The sequence below is a fragment of the Callospermophilus lateralis genome, chromosome 17, assembly GCF_048772815.1.
Source record: "Callospermophilus lateralis isolate mCalLat2 chromosome 17, mCalLat2.hap1, whole genome shotgun sequence".
Taxonomy (NCBI): Eukaryota; Metazoa; Chordata; class Mammalia; order Rodentia; family Sciuridae; genus Callospermophilus; species Callospermophilus lateralis.
Genome location: NC_135321.1, coordinates 47338044 through 47362558, shown reverse-complemented (window position 1 = coordinate 47362558; position 24515 = coordinate 47338044). Strand labels below are relative to the sequence as shown.

At 34.1% G+C, this 24515-nt stretch overlaps 1 protein-coding gene and 1 long non-coding RNA gene across 4 annotated transcripts in view; one reads left to right on the top strand and one right to left on the bottom strand.

Moving 5' to 3' along the window:
• Positions 1 to 24515, top strand: part of Mib1 (MIB E3 ubiquitin protein ligase 1) — a 130537-nt gene that overhangs the window by 85766 nt on the left and 20256 nt on the right. For both annotated transcript variants that reach the window (XM_076836650.1, XM_076836649.1), the window contains exons 13-15: positions 15087 to 15219; positions 19863 to 19949; positions 21813 to 21974. In XM_076836650.1, coding sequence (XP_076692765.1) covers positions 15087 to 15219; positions 19863 to 19949; positions 21813 to 21974 — 382 coding nt within the window. The remainder of the gene's footprint in view (positions 1 to 15086; positions 15220 to 19862; positions 19950 to 21812; positions 21975 to 24515) is intronic.
• On the bottom strand, positions 1160 to 4410 carry LOC143382827 (uncharacterized). Of its 2 annotated transcripts, XR_013089048.1 has the most exons (4): positions 4321 to 4410; positions 3676 to 3851; positions 2268 to 2531; positions 1161 to 2141 (listed from the first exon to the last, which is right to left on the bottom strand). It is a non-coding gene; the product is annotated as an uncharacterized LOC143382827 (long non-coding RNA). The 2 variants fall into 2 exon arrangements; XR_013089047.1 differs by having other exon boundaries at positions 1160 to 2531.

Genomic DNA, 24515 nt, shown 5'->3' with positions numbered 1-24515 from the left:
CTGAAGATAGCAATAACACTGGTTTCTAATTTTAGTAGTTATATGGGAGCCATTTAGCAGATCCAGTTGCTCAAGTGTGCTTTTGGATGGCAGTTCAGTTTCATATACTGGCCATATCGGGGCAAGGAGAGACCATGGGAAAAAAATAGTACAGCATTTGATAATGTCAGCATCTGTTATCCCTGTCAGGGAGACAGTTGAAATGTTTGAGTTACACCAGTGTCAGCAGATGCCCAGAGTTTAACATGTACTCAGTTAAAAATGAACAGCTGATCTAAGTGATAGATGTGACATTTTAGAGTGATTGAAAATATTCTGATATGTTAAGCTAAATTTGTAAGCACCAGAATCAGTTTATAATTTTTCTTCATAAATAAATATCCTATCATTTTATTTTCTAAGGATTATATCTACTCAGTATTATAGAAAAGAAATTCTTAGTTGCTGGAATGTTTAAAAAGAATTATTAAAACCTTTTATACTTGAAGAATAAGTTCATTACAAAACATGAGTAGAATAATATCTGTTGAGTAGTTTATAGAACAAACTCTACTTCTGAGGCATATATTTTCATTTGGTATTTAGGATATGTACAGTAAACTTAGTGGAATATGAAGCATTGGCATTTTTCTTGGTGGATGTCCAGAAGGGCTATGTTTAAATGAGTTAAGATTTGAATTAATTTCTTCGAAAATGAATAATTTCAAAACATGCTTTTTATAATTTCTAATAGATGTGCAATTATATACATGGTACTATATTTAATAAAATAATTCATTTTTAATAATTGGATGAAATGAAAATCACCTTTCTATTGACTAAGTATCTTATTAAATAGATAAAATTAACTGTAATATAACCTATGGTCATTTCTTTTCAATTTCTGACACTCAAAAATTTAAAATAATATATACTTTTATATGTATTAATATTTCAGTTGAAATAACTTTTAATAAGAAATAAGAATCATGAATACTAGTATCTTTTCTTTTTTCTAACTTTATAATAGCTTAAAATTATCAATTATTGCTAAGAACTTTATTTATAATTTTTATAACTATACAAAATAAACTACATAAAATACAAAAAAGTATTTTGATATCTATAACATGCTAAATATAGTAGATCTATTCTGTCTGTAAAAATGGAAATATAACTAATAAAAATGGTTATTCTGTCTGTATAAGTTGGCTCTTGATTATAGTATTTTCATTTTATATGCCCCTGTTGGAGAAAGCCGATTCAAAGGTAATACTATCTTTTAAAAGTTTGGCAGTCTGTTACCAGTATACCCTCTTGACTTATTTTGGTGGCCCAGCATCTTGTCATTTTTAAAATTTTTTTTATTATGTTTTAATTATTTTAACATAGCATTTAATAATGATATTAGGTTAAAAACTTGATAAACTTGCAAAGGATAAGGGCCACTTCTTTTTGTACAGAGTTTTACTTAAATGATAATCTTTTAGAATTATGACTTTCTATAGCTATCAACAAAGAAAACAAAACAATGAAAACTTTAGCTCAGAAATTTTTCTAATATTAATAATTATAAACTTACCAAAAGTGAAAAATAGCCATTAAAGCCTTAGTGAAGTCAGCTTTTGTCATTGTCTTATTTTTCCTACTAAATCTGTTGGCTCTACTAATGTGGTATACTTAAATCAAAATCAAATTGTGGAGGAAGAAAATAGATCATGTGTATTTCTTAGTCTTTTGTGTTAGTAATCTGTTTTTCCTGTTATGGTCATTTAAATCATGTGAGTACTCAAAAAATGTAAAATGTACTGTTTTAAACTTTATTGTTTAAAAATGAGTTTCATTATAATTTGAATTCTACTTCAGTAGAACTTTTACTTTACAAGTATAAATCATAGGGATGTTTAATTTCCATCTATAAGTAGTAGGTATTTTTTCTTTGGTGTTAATATCGCTAAAGGTCATCTACTTGAAAATAGGTTAATTTACCATATGAAGGTCATTCATGTAGAAAGAAGCCAGGGCTTCTTTTAGCATTTAGTTCTCTCTTGGTGGCTTATTACCTACCAAAAATACATACTTCTTTACATTCCATAGCATTGTATGTTCATATGGGTACATAAAGAAGTATGTGCTCTGAGTAGGTATTACTAAGTTGTTAGCTGTAAAAACACAAAATATCTTATTTTTCCTTTTGTTAGTAAAACATTGAACTTATTCATATATTACAGTGGTAGATTATTTGCAGGCATTAACTTATCAAAGACTAAACTTTATAACAAATTTACCTGATTATGTCATTAATGCCACTTGTGGTTCCTTGTTCTTGATGGATATAAACATTTCTAAACATTTTGAGCAGTTAGCTGTTAAATTTTTTTCTGGTTTGGTTCTTTTTTTGTAAGACATTGATAAAATCAGTGGAGTTTTATAGTATATTTCAGAAGTTGGTAAGATCAGCCTAATCTTTCTTCTTTATAGACTTCAGAGAGTTTCTTCTTCTTCTTTCTTTCTTTCTTTTTTTTTTTTTTTTGATATTTTGCTTCTAGATCCTGGAAGTAGATAGTAATTAATTTGGCTCGAATTCTTTTTAAAACCAGATACCGTATTTAAAAACTTAACTAATTAACCAATTAGCACTTCTAGAATTGACTCAACAGTTGAAACAAAGAGAAAAACCAGGTCTTTTGAGCATGTGTGTGAAGTGAACCTTTAAAAATGGTGAATTTTTTTTTTAGTTTTTTTAAGGTGGTAGATGAGAACTTTTACTCATTTGAAAACTTCTTTGTCATTTCTTTGTCTGTTAGTTTTTTTTTTTTTAACCAGAATTCTGTGCTTCTATGCTTTTGTTTGGGTGGAATACAAATTCAGATAATTGTATAAGTGTCTAATTTTGTTGAGTTTATTCTTTTCAGCAGAAAGGAAAACTACCAAAACAGTTAACTTTTTCAAAGTCTTACATAAAAGAACTGAAAGGCTTTAACCTCTGAATACCTGGATTTTAGGTGCTTGATATTTAGCATGAGAAAAAATTATAAAGTTGGTGAGTAGCCTTTAATTATTAATTACATTCAAATGTTAACTTAGAAGAAAAACCTCAAAAAAATTTAGATTTGGCAAAGGAGGAGGGAGGACAGGATGGTAGGATTTCTGCAGCCTGTGATAGAAAACTAGTGCAGTTCATAGGGAGCAAATCCGAACAGCAATAGATAGCCCAGAACTACAGCAGTCAGCATTGCAGCATTAGAATTACACCATGCACTTTCTGATTTATTTTTGTGACCAATTAATAGTAAGTATTAAAAAATATTTTGTAAACTGTAAGTTTCTTTTCTTGGTTGACTAAATTTTAAATAGACACTAGTTTTTAAAAGATAGCATACCTTGGAAATACGGATGCAGAGTTACTTTATTTAAAACCATCATTTAATCTGAAACAATAAAGGCTAAATCTTTAATAATTTAGGCAACAGAGATAGCCATTCTTTTAATATTGCGAATTTTTGAGATTAAGAGTTATTTGCTGTGATATTTATACAACATTTCTTTTCACACTACCTAATCTCTCAATTTGAACTGTGAAATTAGCTGTGCCCAGGTAGCGTTTAATAATAAAGGCATATATCCAGTCAATGATAGGTAAACATGCAGAAAGTCATAAATGTCCTTAAAAGTACAGGCCTTGTATTGTTTTACCTGGAAGCTTACTGTCATGCAGCATTTGCAGCAAGGAGAGAGGTAATGACCTAGAGAGTCACTTCAGCTGCAGCCATCTCATCTTGATTGTTCCTTCACTCTATTTGCTGATTCAGCACTTCTTTTTATGAGCCGGATGAAGTAAGGGGATTGTATCAGTGAACAGAGAACGTCAACTTTTAAGATAAATTTGAAAACAAATGAATAAACAGCATATAACTTACTTTTCTCCTTCCCCTTAAAAGACGAAAGCTAAAATAAAATTGAATCTATGTTGGCCATTTGCTTTGGAATGTTATATACTACTTATTACACAGATATATAGAGAAAGTTAAGTAACCAAGGAAGTTTTTGCTACAATGGCCAAGAAAATGTACTTAGTTTATTTGTTAGATGAAATGCTTCAGAATGGGGAAAAACTTGCAAAGGAAGTTAATTTTATAATATAAAAATACAAAAACCCCAAAACCGAAGCACACCTCACTCCCCCCAAGTAACTATAAACATTCATCCTGTTTTCCTTTGCCCACCAGAATACATTGGGTTCTTCTGACTCCTCAGGAAGTATTCTGCATCTTTCTTGCTTTGAGATTATTTTTGGTTTTGATTTCCCAGGATTAAATGGTAGATCTGTAGTGAAGCTACCTTGTCATATCCAGAGGTCAAGTCTGCAAGCGAGGTCAGGACTTCCACATGGTCACTACAGAGGCTAACTTATATTCTTCCCTCAGTGACCACAGGCTAAACTGTTACAGCTTTATAGGCAGCTAAGCATTTGAAACATGCACTCCAGGCAAACAGGCTCCCCTGTGCCTCTCTCTTCCCTGACCATATTTAGTCAACCATAGCAAAAAATAGTCTCTCAGCTGTCGATTGTCGATCCAAAAGCTGAGGAAGCCTCTATCTTGCTTTCTGCCTATTGATTGTTCATCCTGCAGTCCAAACACTGCTTTGCCATTTGTCCTGCCCTTTTTTTTTTTTTTTTTTTAAGTACTGCCAAATAAAGCGGTCTCTCATGTTTCCACTTGCATTTCCCAGATTTTTACTGAGCTTGCGCTGAGGCTAGGAAAGCCTCATGCGGCTGTCACTATACTTAGAAGCACTGCAGAGCAAAAAGGAAAAAAAATTACCCTGGCTACTAGCAAGACAGTCTTTAGACAGAAAATTCCTCTGCTGCCAAAATACATTTTCTAACCTAGATTTTCTTCGTAAAAATGTTATGGATGGTAACATTTTATATTGGCTGAAGGCCTGAAGGGATTTTTTTAGGGTTTTATTCTGGGCTAGTTATTGCTGTACATGCTTTTTAAATTTATTGAATAATATTTGAATGGGAAATATGTGGAAATGGTAAGCAGAGTCTGTATATTGATGGTAGAGATCATTAAGTGAGAGTAGTATATAAGTAAAATCTTGGAAATGCTATTTAAAATTTTGAGTACAGTGTCAACTAATTTTAGCTAACTGTTGGTAGTGTTTAGTGAAAAATGGCCCAGGCAGCTTTCGATTAACATTTTTATATTGAAACTAAATATACACATAGAAGTGTTAAAATGCAGTTTATTATGAATTAAATTCTGTTTTATATTCAAATGTGTGATGGTTACTTAATTTTCTGAAATAACACTTAGGTAGGATCATTGCATGCTTTATCATAATACTTATGAACCTGTCTATAACTTTGGTATATTTGGTATATTGTATGTCTCAAAAAAAAAAAACAAACAAACTTCTGTTTTAAATTATAATAGCATAGTACCAATAAATTTTAACTTAGAAGCTTATTTTTAATCAAAAGCAAAAACCATATTAAAACATCAAATCCAGTAAACCTATGGAGATATAGTTTAAAATCTCACAAGCCTAAAAATGCCCAAGAAAAATTAGTCATACCTGGTTCTTAATTACATTCTTTTACATATTAAGAATTATCACAAAGCTCATTCTCATGAAAGGGAAATATGTCCTTGACATTCTTTTTGTCTTTAGCACTTAATACCCTAGCAGTTTAATTATTTTGCATGGCTGTTTTAAAATAGTGACATAAGGAAAATGCTTCTGTAAATATCTGGCAATTTTAAAGAACTGACTTTCCTCGATGTTGAAATAATTTTACACATATTATGAGATGATAGGCCTCAATGTGTATAGTAGGTTAATTTTGGAGGCTCCTAGAGAATCCCATTTTTGCTATTTCATAGCAGTTAAAGTATTTTTTTTAAACAAACATATATTATGTGCCAGGCACTCTCATTTTTTATATATATTAATTCATTTAATTTCAATAACAACTCTATCGAGGTATGTTTTATGATTCTTCTAATATTTTACAGGTGAAGAAAGGGGTCATAGAAATTAAATAATCTGCTCGAGTCTTTAGCCATTCTGATGAGAACTAGAATTTGAGCTCAGGTAGTTTGGCTTCAGTCTGGGAGCTCTTCACTTTATGCCATGCAGCTGCTCATCTGTAGCAATGAAATGAATTTGAGAATTACTATTCTTGGGGACTCAACAGTCAACCAAAAGTATAATATATTACTAATGTCCTTGTTGTAGCATATTCAGAAAGATGAGTGTTCATTTGCTTGCTTTTTCATTTGTTCTATCCAACAAAATTTGAGCTTCACATACTAGGTATGCAGAGTATACTTTTTTGAATGAAATGCATTCTAGTTTTATAGAAACCTGCTTTTAGAAGAGCTAAAAGAACTATTTGTGATTGTTCAACTTTCTTAATAAATTCCTTTGTAAATTCTGGACTAACCTGCTTTTATTCGAGAAATTGTTCATTAACTTAGCAAGCATTTGTTGAACACCTAATGTGTGCCACAGTACTATTCTAATGTGTTTTTACATTAAGTAATAATAATTTGTAAGGCTTTCACAATTTAGTTGCTGTTGTGTTTGTTTTGTTTTGTTGTTTTGTTTTTTTAAATGTTGCCTGTATTTGAAGAAAGACTTTAGAGACAGCATGGGAAGCCCTAAAAATTGACCCAGTGCCATTTGAATGCTACATACCAATGTAGACAGCTGCTTGTCCTCTCTACTTCTTAGAACTCATTTGTTCATCATTCAGCAAACGTTTGAATACTATCATGTGCCAGGGATTATGCTAGGCACCACTGTTAGTTGTTCCGGAACTTAATGCTTCTTTGGCACTATTCACAAATGCCTGCTTAACTGGTAGTAAGATCTTATCTTTAAAACATCCATGTCCTTAACCTTTTGGAAAACATCCAATTGGGAAATAAAGAAGAGTGAGCATTAAGAAGACTATTACCAAATCTCATATATTCCACTCCACAGAGTAGAGTCTGTTGGCTTAATAAGATCATTGATTTATTGAGCTAGTAGTACCTTTATCCCAGTAATTTTGTGGACCTAAGCTTGCAGCATAATAGTCTGTCCTGTTAAGTAACTGAAGTTCTATAGTGAACAACCTGCAGTTGCCTTCTTTTTTTTTTTTTAAAGAGAGAGAGAGAATTATTTTTTAATATTTATTTTTTAGTTTTTGGTGGACACAACATCTTTGTTTGTATGTGGTGCTGAGGATTGAACCCGGGCTGCACGCATGCCAGGCGAGCGTGCTACCGCTTGAGCCACATCCCCGGCGCCCCCCCCCCTTTTAAAATGTTTTGTTTTTTAGTTGTAGTTGGACACAATACTTTTATTTTTATGTGGTGCTGAGGATTGAACCCAGTGCCCCGCACGTGCCATGTGAGTGCTCTACCGCTGAGCCATAACCCCAGCCCCTGACCTTCTTGATACACACATATTGTGTGTTCCCAAAATGCCTGACCTATGGAAAGAAAGGAGGCAGGTTGCTCTGAACTGCTGACATTACATAAGGGTGGGAACCAGGAGCTGTTTTGCTTCCCTTTCTCTTAGCTCAGTTTGCAAGATGGGTCCAAAGATAAGCTTCTTTTTTTTAGGTTCTGTATTATTTGTTTTTGTTTATTTTTTGACGTGTCATCAATTTCTAATTAAGATGAGGGGACAGTATACAATATATATTGTGTCCAACTACAACTAAAAATGAAATATTAAAAAAGCGAGCTGCAGGTTGTTCACAGTAGAACTTCAATTACTTAACAGGACAGACTATTAAATAAAGTCTCTTAATGGAGACAGAAACTAATGTACCCCAAATCTCCAGTGTAGAAAAATTTTAAATAATTTATGTTGACACTCCACTCTCAAGGAGGTGGAACATAACTTCCCATTCCATCATTGTGGGCTGGGCAAAATGACTTCCTATCAAGAGCATGGTATAGGAATAGGGACGAAAGTAGCTTTATAGTTAAGAAACCTGACAAACAGTGCTTAAGCCATGTGATCAAGGTCAGCATCAAGAGTGATAAATCATGTGGGTAGTATGTACCTTGTTATAATATGATAAACAGGCACTTTATGTGACTTTTCTCCCAAGAACCCAGACTCCCAGTGTAATAAAAAAGCTATCAAATTCCAGCTGAGGAACATTCTAAGGAAAAGACCCAGTTATTACTCCTCACACTTCTCAGAGTCATCAAAAACGAGGAAAGTCTGAATAACTGTCAGAGCTAAAGGGAGCCTGAGGAGATACAGTTGTAATATGTTGTAGTCTAGTGCAGAGAAAAAATTAAATACAGTGAATTTCCTATAAATCTAAAATTTGTTCTGAAAAAGTTTATTTAAAGCACAGAGGGCTAGAGGTATGGTTTAGTGGTAGAGTACTAGCCTAGCATTAGTGAGGTCCTGGGTTTGATTTGTAGCACCACAAAAATGAACTAATGAAAGACTGAATGAATGAATAACAACAGAAATTAACCCATCTACTCTTTTTTTATTTCTTATAATTATACATGACAGTAGAATGCATTTTGATATACATAAATATAGTATAACTTGTCATTCTTGTAGTGGTACATGATATATAATCACACTGGTCATGTAATCATATATACACATAGGGTAATAATGTTTGATTCATTGTACTATCTTTCCTATCCCTATACCCCCTCTCCTACCTTTATTCCCTTTTAATCCAAAGTACCTCTATTCTTCCCTATCTTCACCCTCCTTATTGTGAATTAGCATCCACATATCAGAGAAAACTTTGGCTTTTGGTTCTTTAGGATGGGCTTATTTTGCTTAGCATGATATTCTTTAGTTCTGTCCACTTACCAGAAAATGCCATAATTTCATTCTTCCTTATGACTGAGTAATATTCCCTTATGTATATATTACCACATTTCTTTATCCATTCATCTGTTGAAGGGCACCTGGGTTGGTTCCATAACTTAACTGTTGTGAATTGAGCTGCTATAAACATCGATGGTTGCGTTACTGTAGTATGCTGATTTTAAGTCCTTTGGGTATAAACCAAGGAATGGGATAACTGGGCCAAATAGTGGTTCCATTCCAAGTTTTCTGAGGAATCTCCATACTGCTTTCCATAGTAGAACAAATTTGCAGTCCCACCAGCAGTGTATGAGTGTAGGTTTTTTCCCCTCAACCTTTCCAACATTTATTGTTGCTTGTATTCTTGATAATTACCATTCTGACTGGAGTGAGATGAAATCTCAATGTAATTTTAATTTGTATTTCTCTAATTGCTAGAGATGTTGAACGTTTTTTTATGTATTTGTTGACTGATTGTATTTCTTATTCTGTGAAGTGTCTGTTCAGTTCCTCATCCCATTTATTGATTGGGTTTTTTTTTTTTTTCCTTGTTGGTGTTAGGATTTTTGAGTTCCTTATATATCCTGGAATCCATCTACTCTTGACTATTTATAGTACCATTGCATTAGTTTTGCTTGGGGACTGTCTGCAACATTTCTCCACAACTTATACCAGTAAAACAAAAATTGATTTTACTATAATTGTTTTCAAAAACAAACATTCCACATTAAAATAAGTAAATAAATAAAAATTTATATAAATATATATGTGTGTGTATCTCTCTCTCTCTCTCTCTCTCTCTCTCTCTCTATATATATATATATATATATATATATATATATATATAAAAATTATTATTTTTTTTAAACTGGGCAGGGTGGTGCATGCCTGAAACTCCAGCTACTCATTAGGCTGAGGCAGGAGGATCGAAAGTTCAAGGACAGCCTGGGCACCTTAACAAGACCATGTCTCAAAGTAAGATAAAAATAAAAGACCAGGAGTATAACTTAGTGGTAGAGTGCCCCTGGGTTTAATCCCCACTACCACACACACAAAAATATATTAAAGCAGGAAAGCATATTTTAGAATAAATTTTTATCAGTGTCATATTTTAAAAAGATTTATTTTTTAAGCAGCCTTTTTTTTTTTTTTTTTTTTGCAAAAATTGAGAAATGGTAACATTTGTATGGGGATGGTATAGAGGATAAGTGTCCAGAGGAAGGACAAGGATGGCCTATATTACAGTAAAACCCCATGAAAATTCAGATATAATTCATGTTCTATCTTCTTCTGATACCAATTTTTAAATGTAGGGATGGGGATGTGTGTGTATGTGTGAAGGTTAGTTTTCACCATTCCATCTACACAGCCTTCTGGATTGGTCTGATGAAATGAGCTTCCGTTAACAAGGATTTACTATCCTTGTCCAGAGGAAGAATAAGATGGCCTATCTAAAGAATGTTGGCAACATACAGGGATCTGTAACCCCAGCTAGTTGGAAGGCTGAGGCAGGAGGATTGCAAATTTGAGGCCTATTGGGGCAACTGAGTGAGAACTTGTCTTAAAATGAAAAGGAAAAAAAAGTGGGGGGGCTTGTGTGGGTGAGAAAGTACCTCAGTATTAAAATACCCCAGTTCAATCCCTAAGTACCAAAAAATTGATAAATAAAAAATGTCAGTGGCCTTGGGGAAGAATACTTTTAGTTTAAACTGGAAAATCATCAGGGCAAATTGTGGAAGTAAGAAGGGAGAAAAGTGTCTAGGATGATTGCCAAATTTGTGACTAGGGTGGCTGATTAAATGGCTTAAAAAAAGTGGGGAGGGTGTAAATCAATATCAAAAATATAGAGGGAACATTGGAAGGAAGAGGGGGAATAAAAGGAGTTTATGTTGTACAGGTTGTACGTCTATAAACATAGAATTGTAATACTATTATACAGTTATGTATTATATATTATATACAGATATATAGTTTATATTATATAGATTATACTATAGATTATAGATTATACAGTTGCAGACCCTGCAACTGAAACATTGTCACCTTCATTAACTTATTTAATTCTTAAAACAATCTTACAGTATTTTTTTTTTTTTGCTATTTTTCCTACATTTTATAATTTCACTTATTTATTTTTATGTGGTGCTGAGGATCGAACCCCGGGTCCCACATATGTGAGTGAGCGCTCTATCACTGAGCCACAACCCCAGCCCCTTTTCCCACATTTTTATTGGTGCATTATAGTTGTACATCATGATGAGATTTGTAGTTAACATATTTGTATGTGCACACAATATATAGCAATATAATTTGACCAACCCTCCTTCCCTCCCTCCCCAAACTTATGGTATTTTATAGAGATTTCTGTAGAAGTTTTTGGTATTAGATATGAATTGTGAAATTTGCAGTTAGAAATATAAGCTAGAAATGTATGGGTGAGACTATATATAATATATATGCATATATAAAGCTGTATATATATATACATATACATACACACACACACACACACACACACACACACAGTTAGGGCTTCAATAGGGCCAAGTTTTTGGCATCAGCTCTATAGGTCCAGAATTGGAATTCAGATGACTGACTGACAGTAATTAAACTTGTAAGAGGTGAATGTGTAAGTCACAAAAGAAATGTTATTGCCAAGTGGATTACTACTCAATACCTGATTATTAGGTCCCCCGCCCCCCGCCACCCTTGCTGGTAGGACAAACATCTATGAGAAGCTAAATTAAAATTGATAATTGATTGGTGAGCAAGATAGTTATATGATTTTAATATAGTACCATTAAACTTTGGTAATTTTACATATGCTGGTAAACTTTCTGCTACAGGGTAAATAGGGCTTGTCAGGAGACATTCTCTGAATAATTCTGGGGATACACTTTTCTCATTCTTTCTCAAGGCTTTGCACAAACTATTTTCTTTCTTAACCAATTATTGTTTTCCAGAGAAAGATGTATTTTTCATCTGTTCAATTGTAGTTCCATTTTGGTGACCTGATTTTTTAAAAATATTTTTAGTTGTAGATGGACACAATACCTTTATTTATTTATTTATTTTTTATTTTTATGTGGTGCTGGGGATTGAACCCTGTGCACTCTACCACTGAGCTACAATCTGAGCCCTTGGTGACTTGATTTTTAGCCAAATTAGACTTCTGGATCTTTCCTACAAGTATCTTTTCTCTAGTTGTTATCTGCATGTTTTATTTACTCAACTGTTGTCTGATTTATGCTTCCCATTTGCCAGTATAACACTTTTTTTTTTCTTTTGTGGTACTGGAGTGTTGAACCCAGGGGCACTTTACTACTAAGCTACATCCCTAGTTCTTTTTAATTTTTTGAGACAGGGTTTCATTAAGTTGCTGAGGATGGTCTTGAATTTGTGATCTTTCTGCCTCGCATCCTGAGTTGCTGGAATTGTGGGTATGTGCCACCACAAAGATGGTACAGTCATCCTCTGTGGACTTCGTTGGGTACCAAAATCTGTGAATGCTCAAGTTCCTTATATAAAAGGGCATAGTATTCGCATACAACCTAAGTTACTGTATACTTTAATCATCTCTAGATTATTAGTTGCTATACAGTATTCCTTAGTGAATAATGACCCAAAATGTTGTATATGTTCAGGATAGATCCAGTGTATTTTCCCCCCGTACTTTTGATCTGGAGGTTGGATAAACTCTCAGATGTGGAACCCATGGATATGGAGGGTTGACTATATTTTAATTATGGTTACTTTTTTAACATAATTCAACATCTGAGTGAGATTAGTTAGTACAGTATATTATGAAATGAAAATTTGCCCTCTGAAAATAGGAACTTTGAGTTTTAATATTAAGATTTTATTTATTTTATAGAATGTGATCTAGAAGGGAGTAGGTTAATTTTCATCACTTCCAGTCATAACCTGCAATTACCGTTTTCCCATTGTTCTGACCATTCAAGATACACACTAAGAAGAAAGTAGAGAGGCAGTCGGTTTCTGGGAGAACATCTTTATAACTGGCTGACTGCCTTGGTAATTTTCTAAGCCATTTGCTCTTCTTTCTGAGGGATGCAACTTTACTATGAAATGCAAGACCAGAAGAACAAGTCGCAGCAGACAGCTTGTGTCCAGAGGAGAAATTCTTCCCCTTTCCTTCCTTTGAGGCATTGGTAGTGCAATACGAGGATATACACTCTAAAACTAAAGTGGAAGACAATGGGAAATGTGATTTCATAAACCATCTTCTCCGGAATACCTATTCAGGTTATGTGATTCAAAGAAAAAAAACTTGATGAAGTTGGCAGGAACCACATACTTTTATCATTTATAACTTCTTACATAACATTTGTGCATTTGGCTTAAAGGAATATACAAATTTAAAATATTTTAATATAGTAGGGCCAAATTTTATCTTAGTATTTTGATTACCAAATATTTCCTTTTCTCCTTCCCTCCGTTTCTCTGTCTCTTGCCTCCCTCTCTACCTCTCCCCTCTATCTTCCTTCCCTCCCCTCCTTCCCTCCCTCCCTCCTCCCTTCCCTCCCTCCCTCCTTCCCTCCCTTCTTTCCTTTCTTCCCATAAAAAAGTAGGATTTATTCAAGTAAAAAGAAAGGAGACAGAACTCCTGCAGGATGAGAGGGGAACCAACAAATGTTGCCCCCAAAAGTTTTTCATTTAACTAAAATATGTGCATGGTTAAATCATAGTACTAAAAGGCTTATAATGAAAAAGAACTGTATTCTGTTTCATCCCTCTTATGCCTGTCCTCACCAATAACTTGCAGCTCATCCTGCAGTTTCTTAATTTATCAAATACAGACATTATCTAGTGATTTCTTGTTGTGGAAAAGATTTAAAACTATTAACATCCTCCATTACTACCTTTCCTTTCAACATAGTTATATCACAGTTTTTGTTTAAATCAATAGCAAGCATTTACATTATTTTTTAATGATCACATTGTGTTTTGGGTTGGTAGGTACCATACCAGGGATTGAATTCAGGGACACTTGACCACTGAGCCACATCCCCAGCTCTATTTGTATTTTATTTAGAGATAGGGTCTCCCTGAGTAGCTTAGCACCTTGCTTTTGCTGAGGCTGGCTTTGAATTCAGGACTCTCCTGCCTCAGCCTCCCAATCCACTGGAATTAAGGGGTGTGCCACCACGCCCGGCTTCACATTGTGTTTTTTAAAAAAACTTTTCTTCACCTGATTTAAACTCCTATATGTTCTGTTTCTTGAATGGTCAGATATGTAGGGTAATAGATAATGTGTGGAATTAGCATCATGATTATTCAGACATTCAGTAGTATAATGTGCTATCACTAATTTTTCCCCATTCAGAATCTGAGTCAGAGTAAAGGAATTTAAGGGTTTCTTGACTCACTCAAAATTGTAGGTAAAAATTTTGATGTGTGTTTCTCTGGAAGAGAGTACCTAGCTTTCCAAAAGTCTAACAGTGGCTTATAACTTAGTAATAGCCGCAGAAGGGGGTCTTTAAACTATTATACTCAATATACTTTGGGTCACAAACTTGCTTAAAAATCTGATAAAGCTCTTTGAGTTGAACCTGTTTTGAGTTCAACTTTAGAGGTTCTTGGATCCATCAAAGCCTATACTCAAGACTTTTTGAATTTCCTACATGGGATTTATAGACTACTGCCATTAAAGAAACATATCTTGAACCATTTGAGATTCTCATCTCATTATTTTAGAGGCTTATAGTTTCTTCTCTAAGTCTTTTCCTGATAACTAGTTTTTAAATGTAGGGGTGGGGATGTGTGTGTATGTGTGACGGTAGATCCCTTAATTCTCACCATTCCATCTACACAGCCTTGTGGATTGGTCTGTGTATACATGATTGTTCTGCATCTTCATCCTGTTTGTATGTAACATCCTTCTGCCTTGGCACCCCCACCCGAGTAGGTGGCATTATAGACATGCACCACTATGTCTGGCCTCCCCTTTCTTTATTAACTCTTTCATTAGTAGATGGTATTGAAATTGGCTTCCAATTTGTAGCACTTCCATTCTATTTTAATTGTGTTCCTCAAATGGTGATAGATTATTTGCCTCTCAGAATAACAAAAAGCTGTACATTGGAGAATTAGAATACTTGGATTTATATTTATTTCTAAGGATAAAATTTTCTTTAAAAAGGATCTATTTGATTTCAAAAGCTTTTTTGTAAAGAAAGTAAAAATATCAAATTATGTAAATATAAAAATGTGCATTTGACTTTCAGTGCAATGCGTGTTTTACTCTCAAAATTACCAAGACCATGGATTGTGGATGAGAAGAAAGATGATGGTTATACTGCCTTGCACCTGGCTGCCCTTAATAATCACGTAGAAGTGGCTGAGCTGTTGGTACATCAGGTAGGGAAAGCAGTTCAATAATATTTTTTACAATTTTCGAACATTCGTGTTCATTGATGAATTACTTCATTAAATTCTTATTAGTAGGTTACAGTCAAACCCCATGAAATTCAGCTATAATTCATGTTCTGTCTTCTCCTGATACCAGTTCTTAAATGTAGGGATGGGGATGTGTGTGTATGTGTGAAGGTAGATCCATTAGTTTCCACCATTCCATCTACACAGCCTTCTGGATTGGTCTGTTAACAAGGATTTACCAGAATTGCTGCTCTGTTGGTGAAGTGTCAGCCAACCATAACACCAAGAACCATCCATGTTGATTCTTAAGTAGTGTGGCCAGTTGCTATCAGGCTGCATCCTGTAGCCAAGATCAAGGAATTCAGTTCACAACTGCTTGTGAACCTCTAGAATTTGTGGTTGGATAGTAGCATAAACTCATCTTAGTCATTCATTTATCTCTGAAATAAGATAATTCTACATTTTTATGAGATTGAATTTTGGGGGGAACTGATTTATTATAAATGTTTCAGTATATTTAGCACAGTTTTTAAGTGCCCGAAGAATACATGCCATATAGACACACTAAAGTTACCAAAGCATTATCTATGGTTCCGGAACTCAAGGAACTTACTGTCTACTTAAATGAAATAGTACAACTTCATAAATAGTATGTTATGTGTAATTAAGTATCAGATTATAAAATAAACATCCCCAAACTACAGAAATTTAAATAGTTCAAAAGTTATTACTTTTACCCCCTGCCATTTTAAGCCTTTACTATTAAAATTACTGTTATCTTTGTTAATTATGACAATTCCTTTTTATTGAGGTCTAAATGACTGTCCTTATGCCAGTATCACACTCCCTTGGTTATTGTTACTTTATACTAAGTTTTGAAGTCAAGTAGACTAAATCCTGCCAACTTTTTTCTTCTTTCTTAGAATTTCTTGAAAACATCTGTCTTTTGCATTTTCATACAAATTTTAGAATCAACTTATTAGTTTCCCATCAAAATATTAACAAATCCCAGGCCTGATTAGCTTCTGAGATAAGACAAGATTGGGCATATTTAGGGCAGTAAGGCTATACACAGCTTATTAGTCTCTATTAAAAATATCTGTTGGTCCCAGCAGCTCAGGAGGCTGAGGCAGGAGGGTCATGTTCAAAAGCTAGCCTCAGCAAAAATCAAGGCACCAAGCAACTCAGTGAGATTCTGTCTGTAAATAAAAAAAAAAACAAAGTAGGGTTGGGGATGTGGCTTAATGGTCAAGTGCCCCTGAGTTCAATCCCCAGTACACACCCCCACTTTCCAAAATCTGTTGGGAGTTTGTTCTTGCACAATTAGATTTGTTTTTAGATCGCTTTTTTTTTTTTTGAATGTTGTTGTAAATTGAATTTTTTTTTATTTGCTGGTTTTGTTTTTATTTTTTATTTTTAAATTTTATCTATTTTTTAATTGGTTTTATTTTTTAAATATATGACAGCGGGATGTATCACAATTCTTATTACACATATGGAACAATTTTTCATACCTCTGTTTATTGAATTGTTTTTTTAATATTTATTTTTTAAATATATGTAATTTTTTAAGTATATATTTTTAAATGTATGTAGTTGGATACAGTATCTTTATTATATTTATTTATTTTTATGTGGTGCTGAGGATCAAACCCAGGGCCTTGCACAGGCAAGGCAAGCGCTCTGCTGCTGAGCCACAACCCCAGCCCTTGAATTGGTTTTACATTTCAGTTTTTAATTGTATATTGCTAGTGTTTTAGTTAGCTTTTTTGCTGCTATGACCAAAAGACCTGACAAGGACAAAGAGGAGGAAAAGTTCAATTTGGGGCTGATGGTTTCAGAGGTCTCAGTCCATTGATGACTGACTCCATTCCTCAGGACCTTAGATGAGGCAGAACATCATGGCAGAAGTGTGTGGCCGAGGAAAGCACCTGGGAACATCACACCAGGAAGTAGAAATAAAGAGACTCCACTCACCAGGGACAAAATATATACCCTAAAGTCATGCCCTCAGTGACCTACCACCTCCAGCCACACCCTATCTGTCTTCAGTTACCACTCAATTAATCCCTATCAGGGGATTAAATCACTTATTGAGTTAAGGCTCTCATAACCAGTCATTTTACCTCTAAACCTTCTTGCGTAATGTCACTCATGAGTTTTTGGAAGACATCTAATATCTAAAGCATAACAGAGTATATAAAAATATAATTGCCTTTTACATTTTACTTACATATTGTGTGACTTCAGTTAAATTTATTTATTAGTTTTAGTAGATTATTCTTTATAGATTCCTTAGTATTTTCTATATAGATAGTTATGTAGATCAAAAGAACAGAGATTACATAAGTAAAATCACATATATGGTCAGTTAATTTTTGATTGAAGTGCCAAAGTAGTGGAAAAAATAGATTCTCAAAAGTGATATTAGGGGAAAATAGGTATTGCTAGACCAACAGAAACAAAAACCACCCCCCCCAAAAAAAAATCTTTGATTTTTTTTACCTTATGCCTTATACAAAAATTAAATGGGTCATACACCTGACTATAAAAGTTTAAAGCATAAAACTTTATAGGAGAACATAGGACAATATCTTCTGATTTGGAGGTACACAGTTAAGGAGTCAGGAAGACATAATCCTAAAGGCAAAAAAAAAAAAAAAAGAATGAATTGGACCTCATAAAAAAATTAAACTTTCTCTCATTAAGATAATATCAGGAAAGCTACACTAGGGAAAACTATTTACAAAGTATATTTCTGATGAAGGACCAGTATCCTGGTTATATAAAGAACTTTTACAATTTAAGTATAAAAGGATGAATATCTGTGTAAAACAGGCAAAAGATATAAACACTTATTTTACCAAAGGAGATTTCAGTTAGCACACAAACATATGAAAGTATGATTGGTCATTAGGGAGACAGAAATTACAACCACTAGAATGGGTAAAATTAGAAAGTTCAGCTAAACCAAGTGTTGATTAGAATGTGGAATAATTAGAATTCATATATATCGCTGGTGTTTTTTTGTTTTTTTTAAATTTTTTTAAAATTTCTAAATTTTTTATTGTTGGTTGTTCAAAACATTACATAGTTCTTGACATATCATATTTCACACTTTGATTCAAGTGGGTTATAAACTCCCATTTTTACCCCGTATACAGATTGCAGAATCACATCGGTTCGCTGGTGTTTTTTAAAGCAGCCACTTTGAAAAACAACTTGGTGAATTCTTACAAAGATAACGTGTATTCACTATATGGCCTGGCATCCTCCCTACTAGGGTTGTACCCAAGAAGAGACATTTCCACACAAATACTTGTATTAATGTGCAGAGCAGCTTTATTCAGAATAGCTCCATCCTACCAGAATAGCAAAACCTAAATGATAGAGAAGCTCAGGAAACTTCAAAAGAAAATCCCCCGTTGTTCACATTTGTATGAGAACAGACATGATAAGATCAAGTACCTCAGGACCATACTCCAAGAAACAAATATTATAATAAGAACAAAGAAGGAACTCCCATCTTTCAAAATATGATGCAGTATTACTGGAGTATCAACTCTACTTGATACTGCAAGCAAAGGCATAGGTGGCTATTAAAGTTGTCATCAGAGGGCATGAATAGTTTTAAGACTGAAACAAAACAATATCTTCTGAATATTTTACTCTTTTTATTTATGTGGTGTCAAGAATCAAACCTAGGACTTTGCATTTGCTAAGCAAGTGTTCTACCACTGACTTATATCCCAAACCTCTATCTCTTTTCTTAATTTTACTTAATTTTTTTTATTATACTAGATATTGTGTTTAGGCAGTTTTACATGTTAACTTTCTTAATCTTTACATAAACGCCATGAAGTAAGTTGTGGTTGCCACCTTAGAACTGAGAAATAGGTATGAAATGGTGTAATGCTTGCTGAAGTTCACATAAATGACAGAGCTTGAACCAAGGCCCCCTGACTCACAAGTTCAGTTGCTTTGCTCCTCAGGTCCTTTTCCCTATGCTTAGGCTTCAGCTGTTCTTTATATAGTCCTTTGTTCTCATTAATCAATACCTGTTCTCATAAAAGTCCTGTAGGATACTGGATAGGACTTCCTGCTCTCTGTTTAGTGCCTTTTTTTTTTTTTAATGTACTAATTAAATATCATCTTTTTCTCATCTCAAGCAAAGTTTCTTTTCATAGAATGTGGAAGAGCTCAATTATGTAACAAGAACAATTGAACTTATCAGGTCATTATAGTAAATTTAAAGCCACTATCAAAACTCAGTAGCTTCAGAAGTCTTTACAGTTCAGAGCAGTTGATTGTTTCTGTCGCTGTATAATGGAGATTGAAAGAGTTTTGTTTGACCTCTACTATGCTTTGCCCTTTGTTCTTGGATGGAATCACTATAATAGAAAAAAGAAAGTTTTAAACTTGTTCTTCTACTTTAGAAATTTACTGCCCCATCCATTTTCCCTATAGTAGCAGGACCTGTTATCCTATAAGAATAATATCATTTTAGCTTTGAAGGAGAAGATGGTCAACAGTATCCAGTGTTGTTTATTTCTTATGAATAATTAATTAACTGTTCTTCACTGTTGTCAAAATATAACCGCCTAAAATTTTTTGTTGTTCTTCAGGGTAATGCAAACCTAGATATCCAGAATGTGAACCAACAAACTGCCCTACACCTTGCTGTTGAACGACAACACACCCAAATTGTTAGGGTAAAGTATTTATTGACATAAATATTGGCTTACAGATTTTTTAAAAATAAATAACTTTATTTTATTTATTTTTGTATGTAATGCTGAGGATCAAACCCAGTGCCTCCTACATGCTAGGCAACCTGCTCTACCACTGAGCCACAATCCCAGCCCCTTACTGTTGTATTTTTATCCAGAGTTTTAGAACTTCTTGAAAATTGAAATGATATAGTGTTAAACTTCTCAAAAATGGGCTGGGTGTGGTGGCACACACCTGTAATCCCAGTGGCTTGGGAGGATGAGACAGAAGGATCACGAATTCAAAGCCAGCTGTAGCAAAAGTGAGGCGCTAAGCAACTCAGTGAGACGCTGTCTCTAAATAAATACAAAATAGGACTGGGGATGTGGTTCGTCATTGACTGCCCCAGAGTGTTCCCCCCACATCCCAAAATGCATAGTCTGTCACAAAATTTTAGGGTAATATTTTGCGTCATTTGGGTAATTTCTAGCAAAATTCTAAGTTCAAAGTCTATCATTCTATTAAATTTCTGAATTCGCAGAATATTAAATGAGAAAATTTCAGTGTAACATGTAAATTAGTTTTAAAAAGCATATTCCCTTTTAATGTGTATAACAGAGTAAAATACAAATGAATAGCTTCAGCTGGACATTTGCTGCTATAAATTCCAAAACAGCTGAGATTTATTTTTTATTTTACTAATCTGATGATTCAAAAAAAAAGAGTTGGAAGAGTATTGGTTTAAATATTTTTGTAGCGCAGTGGTTCTTCAAGTTTGGAGGCTGAAGCAGCAGCATCAGTATCACCTGGGAACTTGATGGTAGGAAATTTTATTATTTTTAGTACTGGGGATTAAACCCAGAGTTGCTCTACTGCTGAGGTACACCCCCAGCTCTTTTTATTTACTTACTTGTTTTGAGGCTGGGTCTCAGGCTGGTCTTGAACCTGTGATCCTCCTGCCTCAGCCCCCTGAGTTGCTGGGATTATAAGTGTGTGCCACCCTAACTGGCTCTAGAAAAGTAATTCTTGGGCCTTACCTCAGAACAAACAAATCAGAACCTTTAGGATTCTGATGGAAAAAATCCCTAGTTTAAAAATTACACAGGTACTTCTGATGATTTTTCAAATTTGAGAAATATTGGAATATAGAAAAAATAACATAATTTGCCAAGACAAGTAAGACATATGCTTGAGATTGATTTCTACAGATGGTATTTTTCTAAATATCTCATTGATGTTATTTGTAGAAAGGATAGGAAAATTATTAGAGTACTGTAAGCAGAATCTTAAATAAACGTATCTACTGCTTAAGTCATTTATTGAAATATGTCTGCTATGCATTTTATCTAAAAGGTTGTATTTTAGCAAACACTGTTTCACATTTATTTTTGAAATCCTTTTGCCAAAATATCTTCAACGATATTTGAACTTGCCTCATGAGGATACATTTGAAGAAAATTGACCAAAGAGAATACTTCTTTGTTTAAATAACAAAAGAATTTTGAACAGTATGATTTTTTCCCCTAAAGAGCTTAAAATTACTTAATATCTAAAATTAAAAGTAGAAAACAAAGTCCTAAATTTACCCCAGTTTTCATTTTCAGAGTAGATAAATTGAGCTGCATATTGATTCTCATTTCTTACTGTTTTCTTCATTTTAATCTCTTTGAGTAACCAGAGCACATCATTCTTTGTAAGGAACCACAACACTGTAGAATAGTAGAAAGCAAAGACATCAAAATCATTAGCTTAATAGTAACTCCTTCAGGTAGGTACAGGGTGCTCTCACACTTAACTTTATACACATAGAAGTTTCTTATGGGTGTGAACATGTTATTAACTTGACATATCTTTTTCTCTTTTAGCTTTTGGTTCGTGCAGGTGCCAAACTAGATATTCAGGATAAGGATGGAGATACTCCTTTGCATGAAGCTCTGAGGCATCACACTTTGTCTCAGCTACGTCAGCTGCAGGATATGCAGGATGTGGGGAAGGTAGATGCTGCCTGGGAGCCGTCAAAAAACACAGTGAGTAAAGAGTCTTTCATTTAGTATCAATGGAAGCATATTCTAATGCAATATCTTATATTTACTACTCATCTAATCCGTATCTTATACAATATTTTATCAGACCTACATACTTAGAACTTTAGTTTATGATTGGGTGTGGTGGTGCATGCCTGTAATCCTAGCTACTCAGGAAGCTAAGATGAGAGAATCTCAATTTCAAGGCCTGGGCAATTAAGCAAGACCCTGTCTCAAAAAAAAAAAAAACACCAAAAACTGGATATGTAGCTTGGTGGTAAAGCTTCCCTAGGTTCAATCCCCAGTGCAGACAAGTAAACTACAGGAATTTTAGTTTATGTACGAAATGCTAGTCAGTACTACCTAAGTTGCCTCCACATTCTTAGGAAAAGTTGTTCAGTTCTTCTTTTTTAGTTTACAGCCTTTCAAATAGGCATGGAATGGTGTTGTCTTTTTTTTTTAATTAATATTTATTTTTTAATTGTAGTTGGACACAATATCTTTATTTTTATGTGGTGCTAAGGATTGAACCCAGGGCCGTGCATGTGCTAAGCAAGTGCTCTACCGCTGAGCCACAACCCCAGCCCTCATCTTATGGTTTTGATTTGCATCTCCCTAATGATTACTGATACTGAGTATCCTTTCATATGCTTGTCACCACATATATTCGGTGAAATGTCTCCTCAAATCTCTTTTTTATTATTTTGTTGAGCTCTTTTTGTTGTTTTGTTTGTGGTGTTGAGGCTCAAACCCAGGACCTCTTTTGTGTTAGCCAAGTTTTTTTTTTTTTTTTTTTTTTTAACCATTGAGTCTGTTTAGTTGTTAATGATTCAAGAGTTCAAGAGTTCTTTATATAATCTGAATACAAATTCTTTATCATATATGTGATGAGTAAGTATTTTCTCCCTGTCAATGGCTTCTTTCCTCCCTCCCTTCCTTCTCTCTGTCATAACAATTGACACAATACTTTTGTAAATTTTTTGTATAGAAATGATAGCTTAGTCAGTAATGTTCAGAAATACTTGTTAAGGACTGGGGATATAGCTCAGTGGTGGAACACTTGTCTCCCATGTGTGAGGCCCTGGGTTCAATCCCCAGTACCACCAAAGGAAAATAGAAAAAAACTTTTCAAGAATTATGCATATAATTAGCATATTCAGAAGTTGTCAGCCATTGAAGAGTGCAGTTATAAAAAGTGTAGCTAAACCACAGGTGGAAATGCATCAGTTGAGTATATAATTACTTTTCATGAATCCATAACTATTTTCTTCTCAAACAGAGGACAACCAAGGTGAATGTTTAATTTTTTCCACCTTTTCACTAACTTAGGTTATTCCATTCTTCTTAGCTCTAAGAAGTAAGGCTTCATTTAATCCACGTTTTTCTCAAGATCCTTATCTGGATCTAAATGGTTTGGATTCAAGGTCAAGGGGCCACATCTGTTAATGGCCTTCTTGCCAAATTGAGTCTTGGGATAGTGCAGGGTATGACATGCAAGAAACAAGGAGTGTGTGTGTGTGTGTGTGTGTGTGTGTGTGTGTGTGTGTGTCTGTGTCTGTGTGTCTTGTCTTTTCCTTCTTTTAATATGTTTTTTTTTTTGAGATGGTGTCTCAGTAGTTGCCCAGGTTGAATTTATGATCATCTGTCTGTCTCAGCTTCCTGAGAAGCTGGGATTACAGGCAGGCTTAATACTGAGCCTGGCTTTAAAACAGTCTTTATGGCAGAGCACAGATTCTTAATTTGGGTGAAATCTAGTTTTATACCCTTCTTTTATTTGTGCTTTTATGTCCTTTCTGAGAAATCTTTGCTGAACCCAAGATCACTAAGGTTTTCTCTTGTTTCATAGAACTTTATAAAAGTTTTAGCTGTTATATAGTTCAGTTAATTTTTTTTAAAAGAGAGAGAGAAAACATTTTTTAATATTTATTTTTTATTTTTCAGTGGACACAACATCTTTATTTTACTTTTATGTGGTGCTGAGGATCGAATCCAGCGCCCCGCGCATGCCAGGCGAGAGCCCTATTGCTTGAGCCACAAGTTAATTTTTTTTTTTAAATACTTTTTTAAGATGTTGATGAACCTTTATTTTATTCACTTATTTATATGGGTGCTAAGAATCGAACCCAGTGCCTCACACTTGCTGGACAAGTGCCCTACCACTGAGCTACAACTCCAGCCCTTGAGTTAATTTTTACATATAGTATGACATATGGGTCAGAGTTTGTTTTCTTTTCTTTTTTTTTTTTAATATAGAAAATTTTAATGACAAATAACAAGCTTGATGGAGTGAACATGTACAATTCTGCACCTATTACAGAATAATCATTCTTTTTTTTTAATGTTTATTTTTTAGTTTTAGGTGGATACAATATCTTTATCTTATTTTTATGTGGTGCTGAGGATTGAACCCAGTGCCCTATGCATGTGAGGCAAGCATGCTACCACTTGAGCCACATCCCGAGCCCCAGAATAATCATTCTTAAGCACTCATGAATCATTTATAAAAGTTGGACTGTGTTTTAGGCACTAAATCAAGAATCTATA